General features: G+C 39.6%; 1 protein-coding gene across 1 annotated transcript; it reads left to right on the forward strand.

Moving 5' to 3' along the window:
- Positions 1-1,380: 1,380 nt before the first annotated feature.
- On the forward strand, positions 1,381-8,112 carry znf16l (zinc finger protein 16 like). Its single transcript, XM_058626199.1, has 3 exons — positions 1,381-2,232; positions 4,114-4,326; positions 6,396-8,112. The coding sequence occupies exons 1-3, from the start codon at positions 1,488-1,490 to the stop codon at positions 7,112-7,114; spliced, it is 1,677 nt and encodes a 558-aa protein (XP_058482182.1). The 5' UTR covers positions 1,381-1,487; the 3' UTR covers positions 7,115-8,112.
- The last annotated feature ends 1,063 nt before the right edge of the window (positions 8,113-9,175 follow it).

Raw genomic sequence — 9,175 nt, forward strand, 5'->3', positions numbered from 1 at the left:
GAACGAGGGAAGGAGGGAATCACATGTTCAGCACTAAAGCAATACACATTCTGCAAGGTGTGTGGAAACTACAGTGTCATAAAATGCTTCTCAGTATACTTTTTTTAATAAGATTAGGTGGTTGATGTATGAGTTAGTGATGGAAAGTAATATTCTTCACAGGATGTAAGTTCCATTTATTCAAATGTTGCTCTTTTTGGAAAATCACACTGTGAAGAATTTAACTGTCACTTCATAGATTGACACAATAACAATAACTTCAGTCACAACATCTTTAAAATCATTACAAAGTGAATCACAAAGGAGGGGAAATAAGGTTCCAACGATAAACTATGACGCTATAACATGAAAGGTATATTGTTATACAAAACACATATATTGTTAGAACAATAAACCATTGTGTTATAATGTGACACATACAGTGTATAGTTTTAACAATAAACTTATCACGTTATAAAGTGAAATGGACCTGTTTTTTATTTTGCCGATGTGGCAGAAATACTCTTCCATACTACAGTACCCTGCAGTGCTTTAAAAGTAAAGAGTAATACTTTAAAATCAAAGCTAAAACACAGATTTAGGCTGTTCATCACGGAAAGAAGGTATCACAGTTTAACTAGTCACAAGTTGGCATGAATCATGAGATAATAAATTGAACAAGTTTAGGATTTTATTGAGGCACAGGCAGTGGCCTTAAAAAAAGATTTACCAACTCTGTGAACATAGAATCCTCAAGACTGACACGAATGTTGTGTTATCATAAACATGAGACCAAATGAATATTATGTTTTTAAATTGCTTATAATGGAAAAAATAATGATAATAATTGAAAAAAAAATATTAAAAGGAAAATGTTTGAACACACTTGATTAATTATTCTAAATTGCATTCATATAATATCTTAATATTTAAATAAACTAAGACATTAACATAATACAACAATTCATGAATTAATTTTTATGTTTTAATGTGGACTAGTTTCCATATTACTTTGTAATCAAACAATAAAAGTCAATTACAGTAAGACTAGAAAATAAAAATTAGAATGAATAAAACAACACGATGAAAGCACAAATATTAAAACATAAGATAAATATTTACATTGTATTATTCATAGTTTTACCCTTAGGGTTCTGGATTTAGAGTGGAACAATAATGGTAACAGTTTGAGCTGTAAACTTCAGGGGGCGCTACTTGAGAAAACTGTGGAACATTGATCTACCCAGTTTAGCTCTCTCTCACAACGCTCTCTGCTTTACTGAAGAGCGCTTCCTTTCCATGATTTCAAAACAAATTCTAATTGACGGATCTAATTGTATGCAGACGTACGACGCTATGGTGCTTTTATTTTGACAGGTACCAGTCACATCCGGTGCAAGACATGCTAACATTAACAAAGCTAACTTGTCTTTCATCATCACCCAAACATTAGCTTGTTGGGAGACCTTTCTTAGCTAAAGTCTCCACAAATTAGCCGAAGCGAATCTATGAGTCGCAAAAGACATCATAGTTTCACAGAAACGAACTCGTCTCCTCAACTACACGGTGCCTTCATGGAGCCTTCCGGGCCAGCTAACCGAGACGACGGCGATTTCTTGGACCTGGACCACGACGAGGAGCTGCTGTGTTCGGTCAGCGACATCACGGAGCACCTCGGCAGAAACATCACCCTTGTGCTGGAAACAGCGCTGTCCGAGATCCGCAAGATGGTCAGTATCAGGATACGAGTCCTAAAAATGGAGCTCCGAGAGAAAACTGAGGAGATCGAGGTGCTGAAGGAGAGACTGGACACGGTGCATCGGGATGGCAGGGAGAATTTTCCCGGCGTCGCAACTACAGAGGCGGCTACAGAGGTGGGCTACAAGAGAGCAGACTGCACCTCCGGAACCAAGCAGATGAACACCGATCCCAGGAAAGCCAAGGGTGTCATGTCCGGCGTGAAGAAAGAGAATATCGACGCTATATGTGACTATCTGATGAAAGATAAGAACTCGAGAGGTGACATAGATGGAGACCAGAGTGGTCAGAGCAGCGGAGAGAGGGAAGCTCGTCATGAGCATGAGCCTCACTCCCTGCACCTGTGGCCTGACAGCGGAATGACTGGCCCCGGGTCTGGACATGGAGACTCCGAGTCCACCACAGATGACCTCTTCAGTATGCTTCCCTCTGGCAGCAAACGCGTGTATGACTACGAGTGGATTACACCTATGGAATATTCGTCGGAGGTTAAAGGTAAGGTGTGCACTGCGCAGACATGGCATTACATCTCGAGTGAATGGAGAGTTAGCAATAATAATTCAAAGGAAAATACTGTCACCAGCTTAAATGTACTATTGTACTACTCACAATTATGTCTATATATTTGTGTAACAGTTTCAAGGTAAAATATTGTTGTTTTTCATATCCATAAAATATATCTTGTATCCATAAATCAGCAAGGACCAGGCTTTATGCAGGCCACCATGTTTCTACAAAGCAGATAATGCATTTAGCCTTTTGAAGTGCCATGCTTCCTGGTATGGGAAGGGTACAATAGTTCCCTGACATGCATGGGAAAAAATAAGTGAAGTCTCATCATTAGATGTCACTGTGTTTTACTTCTTTACTTATTCAAAGTAGAGAAAACTGTCTAAAAATAAAAATTGTGGTTATGTCAACATGTCTGCAAATGGTCCAATGGAGTCAGTGACATTTAATGATGAGACTGCAGATTGCACCAAGGTGAGGGAACTAGTGATGTGTTTCATTTGAAGTAGAGACTCTGGGCCATGGGGCATTCCTGTGCAAAGAAGGCCCCCTGAACTCGGATTTCTCAGTCGACGCAACCTCACACACCCCAAGTTAGAAGGTGGTGAACTCAAGGGTGACGTCACTCAGAAGTAGGCACTGGGAGTGATGTCACCCTCGAGTTCACCGCCTTCCAGTTGAGAAGTCAGAAACACAAATGCACCTCAGGTTAGTCATTGTTGGCAAAACCATTAGATAACAATTCTCTACATGGTAGTATCTGTCTACAAATTAAACAACTTAGACTTGATTTACTGTGAAAAAAATACAACAAAAGTGCTATTAATCGTAAAAGAAGAAATGTTTGCATGATGGCAGTCATCTTGGAATCCTAACGTGGGGTATGTGAGGTTGCGTCGACTGAGAAATCAGCACATGGTGGCCTTGCATACAGAAGAGATGTAAACACTCTTTTACAGCTCTCTCCAATCTCCATTTTTCCCTGCCATTGCCTTCTTCTTCTTCATTGTTCATACTGTACATCATGTGTATGTGGGTGGGGCCATACTGAGCTCCTGCTTCAAAATGTGAAATGCACACTCTGGCTGTTTCGTCCATTTGGGCTGCTGAAGAGACATGGTGGCCTAAGATGGCGGTCTCCATAAAGAAATTACTTTTCCTAAAGTACATTTCAAAGACTGATTGTAAGGCTACAAAAAACACGTTTTTATTACAAAACTGATTATATAAACATACTTAATGGTAGTATTTTCAATTCACTCACTAAATATTACACACCAGACCGTCACCATCACTGCCTATAACAGGGGGTAAGTAAACTCTGACACTGATCTCTGCTGAAGACTTACCTTCTCGAAAATATACATGTACTTACATGTTATTATATTTCATTCCATATATATTGTGTGGCAGAATGTTGCATATTGAACCTTTAAATTATTACTGATGGCAATATCAGTCTATCATGTCTAAAACATAATCCTCTAACTGTGTAACACGTACTTCCATAATAAAAGAAGGAATCCATCACCACAACATGACACAACACTTTCTTATTCCAATGTCATCAGCTCATAACCACTACTGAGTATTGCTTCAGCTCAATCTTAATATGTCTAAATGAAGAGATGGCCTGTTTATCTATTATTAAGTACATCATTTGGGCAATTGCATCTTTAATCCCTGCATTCTATAAGCCACAGCTATAGCTCCATTATGACACACCTGTAATAGCACTTATAGATAAATGCGTAAATTGTAGTCAATATGTTGTTGTTTTTTGCCAAATATGTATTCTTGTACAAGAAACCTTCACAAATCATGCACATTAGATGTAACTGTAACATGTAACTGTATTTTCTTTAGTGATGAAGGAGTCTGAATGTGAGAACACTTTGACTGGTGACACAGATAATGATGATGATGAAGATGAGTCGTTGAGGAGGGAGGGTGATGGACTAGACCAGGCCCAGGTTTCACTCTCACTTGTCCAGCCCCCTGAGTTCTCCATGGATCCACAGAGCTCTTCAGGGGAGGAAGGCAGTTCCCTGGAGGGACACACAGACAGGCCTGAAACAGGTCAGTAAGACTTGGAAAAAAACTGTGAAGTAAACTCAAAAGTTGGATTGATTAACTGATGCTGGATCAGGTCAGAAGAAGTTTAAAGTGAACTCACCTCAAGTAATTTGATGAGGGGTGTCAAACTACAAATTTTTCTATTTATTGTCATTAATCGCAGAAGCTCAATATGTTTTTGCCCATTTTATCATATTTAAAATGGTTTAGATTTGCAATTCAAAGTTGATATTTACAATGCACAGTGTATCTTGATTGGGAATCAAATGAATGCAAAGAAATGTACTTAATGAAGTTGAGTCAGATTTATTGGTTTATTTAAATGTCCTGAGTAATTCCGATCATTGCGTTAATACTGACAGCCCTACATATGACTTATATTCATGATCAAAATTATTTTGCTGAAAGGCCATTCTTTGTAAGAATTTTTAATTTTCTTTCTGTTAGTGCTGTTTCATTTTTAAGTTATGGTGTTGAATGCTAAATAAAATTAGGGATGCACCGAAATGAAAATTGTCGGCCAAAACTGAAAATCAGGAAACACTTGGCTGAAAACTGAAATCGAAACACCGAAAGAAATGATTATTCCAATTCTGTACCATTGTTTTTTAAATCTAATTTTGTTGTTATGGCTGGGACTGTGTGTACTTACCTCACTAGAGTCAAGGCATTGCAATTGGGGTGGGGTGGCTCAGTGGTTTAGACCGATACCCCTGTGTGCAGAGACATCATGGTCACAAGTTCAACTCCACCCCAGCAGGTTGTACTCAATTCCCTTGTAAGTCGCTTTGGATAAAAGCATCTGCTAAATGACATGTAATGTTATTTATACATACGTATGTATATATATATATATATATATATATATATATGTATATATATATTTATACATACGTATGTATATATATATATATATGTGTGTGTGTGTATATATATATATATATATACACACACACACACACACACACACACACACACACACACACACATGTATAGATAAATATTCATGCTTCAAATAATGAATCAATTAAGAATCTATGAAAATATTTAGGAGGATCTTATCGGACAACGAGGGTGCATGCCGCTCATCTGGTGCAGACAGACACAGCACACCACTCCTGCACTGTGCACTTCTCCAAGTGGGCTCTTTGTATCCAACGCAGTCTGGATCATATCTCGACGCGCTGCTTTATCCCCACATCCAAATAATGATCTTTATGACGAGGATCAAGTACAGTTGCGAGGAAGTGCAGGGGATCTGAGTGAATGTCACGGGGAGTTCATAATCTGCACTGTATGCAGCCAAGTAAAAGTTTCACTTTTGCAAGAGACTTTCCGGCATTTCGTGCTCTCACACCTTGTTGGAACTGTTTTATTGGTGTTCAAAGTTAAAAATAGGTTAAATACTGAGTAGATTTAATTGCAGCTTTAAAATCCCTGTTAAATATCTCTATTTTCTCTAAGCTCTCACTGATTTAGTGATTGGTTTTTGCTCACTGATGGGTTGATACTAATAGAGTTTCTCAGAGAAACGTCAAAAAAAATGTAGACATCACAGATGGCACAGAGAGGTCAATGTGACTTTAATGACACAATTCTGACTTTTCTGAATTCTGGGATTTTGTTTTTATAAATTTTGTTTCCAAAAAGAATTTCACATGTGGCCCAAATCTTCTTCTCCAAGAATGAAAAGTAAAATTACAACATAAAAAAAAGTCTTTAGAGATCACAGACAGCACTCAAGCTGGACTAAAATCAGGTTTACAATTCTGCTTCATACGTCTTTCTTTTTTGTTTGGACCACACGTGATGGCACATCATCATGACTCACTTAAGTATTATGGAATCATCGAACAACGATTGCAATAACAGACGACACACAGGACAGCATGTAGTGTGGATTATATAGAGATGGAGACCAAAGCAGAGAAAGCTGTGGCATTCACATCTTTTTTAAAAAGTGTATCGGCCTTGACTGGAAATCACGGAGCTAAATACTTGTGTGTTTACTTTGTCATTGTACTCTGGTGTGAGTTGTATTTACTTTACACAACCCTCCACTCTGATTTCAGGTCAGCAGTTCTCAAGTCACCCCTACATCTGCTCTCTGTGTGGGACCTTCTGCCCTGACTCTCTGTTCCTGGAAGAACATATTAAACTGATCCACTCAGACTCTGCTGGTGCTCAGGCTCTACAGGCCCTGCAGTCAACCTCCTCCTCCTCCTCTGCAGCAGCAGCAGCACCAACACCCTCCATGGGGAACAGCAGCAGTGACTGCAGGAGAGGAGAACGAGTGGAGAACGAGGATGGGTGTAGTTTTAGCATCAGTCGGGGAGGAGGGCTTGTGAAGAAGGAGATCAAAATGGAAGGGGGATATGAGTGTGGGGACTGCGGCCGCCATTTTAACTACCTTGGTAACCTGCGACAACACCAGCGCATCCATACCGGGGAGAAGCCCTTTATATGTCCAGATTGTGGAGAGAGATTCCGCCATGCAGCGCGGTTAAAGAGCCACAGGCTGATCCACAGCGGAGCCCAGAGCCCATTCCCCTGCCCCCAGTGTGGCAAAGGTTTCTCAGTACTGTCTGGACTCAAGAGACACCAAAGAGTTCACACTGGTGAGAGCCCATATGCATGTCCTCAGTGTGGCAGGCGCTTTAAGGAGCTTGGTAACCTTTACACCCACCAGAGGATCCACAGTGGGGCCACACCTTACTGCTGCCAGCAGTGTGGACGTAGCTTTCGCCACCTGGGAACCTTCAAAAGCCACCGCTGCACCGCAGCACAGTAACCAGCTCAGCTACTCCGCCCTCCAGAGCTCATGCCATGACATTTAAAAGACACAGTGGTGGCTCTCAGGAAGTGCTGGTCAGTTTTAGTCTCAAGTCACTCTTGTTGCAAAGTTTGTAGAGTTTGCTTGGTTTGATCATCTCCAGCTCTGTGGTTTGCATGTTTCAGCCAACTTTCAGTCATTTGAATAAAGCTCCACACTTAATACAATTTAGATTTAGTTTGTGTATAATTTCTGTTTGTTATGATAACTTCCACACCAAGGTAATAGCTGTGACCTGCTGCTTCATTACAGTGAAGTTAAACGTGATCATTTGCCAGCATGTCGGACCAAAACAAACAAACGTTGTTGCTCATCCCTGCAGCCAGAAAGTGAGTGACTGCCAGGTGCTCGGCTTCACTCACTGGTGCGCTGTGGGATGAGGCAGTTTTATCTGGCAAAGCAAGTGGTCGAATGTTGTGGCAGACATATGGAGATATTGAAATTTCCCTCTTTGGTAACACCAAGTATTATTCCCCCATTATTAGAAAGACTTACTTTTTATTTGTTCACATTCCACCACTGCGAAATACTTGCATTTCTGTGTATTTCGAATCAAACACACAAAAAAATAACCCCCATGTCTGTTGATGCCTGCAACTTGACAGTCGGCACTGCCCACATTTCCTAATGTTCATGCCAATGCAGAAGACGCACAGAGGCATGTAGGGTAGTGACTGAGATGAGGTTTGGGATGGACGGACGTATAAATCGACCAACCCCCTCACAAAAAAGCTACACTCAAAGCAGCATGGGTTGTGGACCACCAGTGCAATTGCCCAACAAACCCTGCATACATGACACATTTTATTGTATTTATCTACTTTTGTCATGAAAATGACCAATGTTTCCACCTGTTATTTGCTAAATGAAATTGCTTGAGTGCAACTTATGTCATTGCAAGTTTTGCTCAAAAACAAATAATCAGGCTTGAAATTAAAGAAGTGTTACTAAGTGAATTTTTCAAATATAATTTTGTCGATTCCATGTATTTTTAATCAACATATGTATAGTATTTAATTCATATTATTTAGTGTATTTTACAAATTTCCATCCATCTATTTTCTACCGTTTGTCCTACACACGAGGGTTGCGGGGGAGGGGACGGTTGGGTGAGCCAATCTCAGCTGACATAGGGCGATAGGTGGGTCACACCCTGGACAGTACTTCACAAATTTATACAGCTGCCAAAACGGAGGACTGTGAAATGACATCTGCACTCTACATGACAACTTTATATTAAGAAAAGGCAATATTTGTTTTCTTATACCTTTTGAAGATGAATGTTGCCTATGTAACGTTTCAAGAAAGCCAAAAACTACAAACTACAAACAATCAGTCAGGGAATAAACTAAACCACTTTATTTAAAGGACAAACTCAGAGCAGCACCTGAGATACATTTACTTTCTGTTAGTGAGTTTACTTTACACATTATGACCTTATTAACTTGATTTTAATACTGGCAACATGGCACATTCATTTTAATCTCAATGAATCAATTGATTTTATTATTGTTATTGTTGTTATTTAATTTTTGGAGTCCAACCATCATTGCAGTACTCTGATTTATGAGGTGTTACAATAACTGGCAGAACTAATGTCGAGAATGACAATAAATAAAACCCTGACTGGATTACAAATCTGAAATACATTTGAGCTGATGGCAGTTTTTTAAGTCAGTGATCTGCTCTGGATGGAAAACGTTATGCAGATAAAAGGAAGAAAGAAAAAGCATCGACAGTGACATGGTTGAAGAATAACCGATTTGCTTGTGCGTATAAGTAAGTGACATTCACTTTTAACAGGTGAATAAACAAGAGACTGAAATTCTCCAGTGCAGCCTGTCATGACCTCACTGTGGAGTTGACTGGCTCTATTTACATAGTCATGGAACACCAGTACCCTCATGTGGATAACATGTGTAACTGCATTTGTTTGGTACTGTTAACTGTTTTTTTGTTTTTTTAATCATGATACTGTTTGGTGCTACGTGTAGAACCGAGTGGGGTTTTAACCAGTGT

This window comes from Solea solea, chromosome 3, assembly GCF_958295425.1.
Source record: "Solea solea chromosome 3, fSolSol10.1, whole genome shotgun sequence".
Lineage (NCBI taxonomy): Eukaryota > Metazoa > Chordata > Actinopteri > Pleuronectiformes > Soleidae > Solea > Solea solea.

Excerpts from the sequence above, each read along its gene's own strand:
- znf16l (XM_058626199.1), top strand. The coding sequence starts at position 1,488 with ATGAGTCGCAAAAGACATCATAGTTTCACAGAAACGAACTCGTCTCCT. Across the intron at positions 2,233-4,113 it reads ATATTCGTCGGAGGTTAAAG|TGATGAAGGAGTCTGAATGT; the intron begins GTAAGGTGTGCA and ends TATTTTCTTTAG. Across the intron at positions 4,327-6,395 it reads CACAGACAGGCCTGAAACAG|GTCAGCAGTTCTCAAGTCAC; the intron begins GTCAGTAAGACT and ends CTCTGATTTCAG.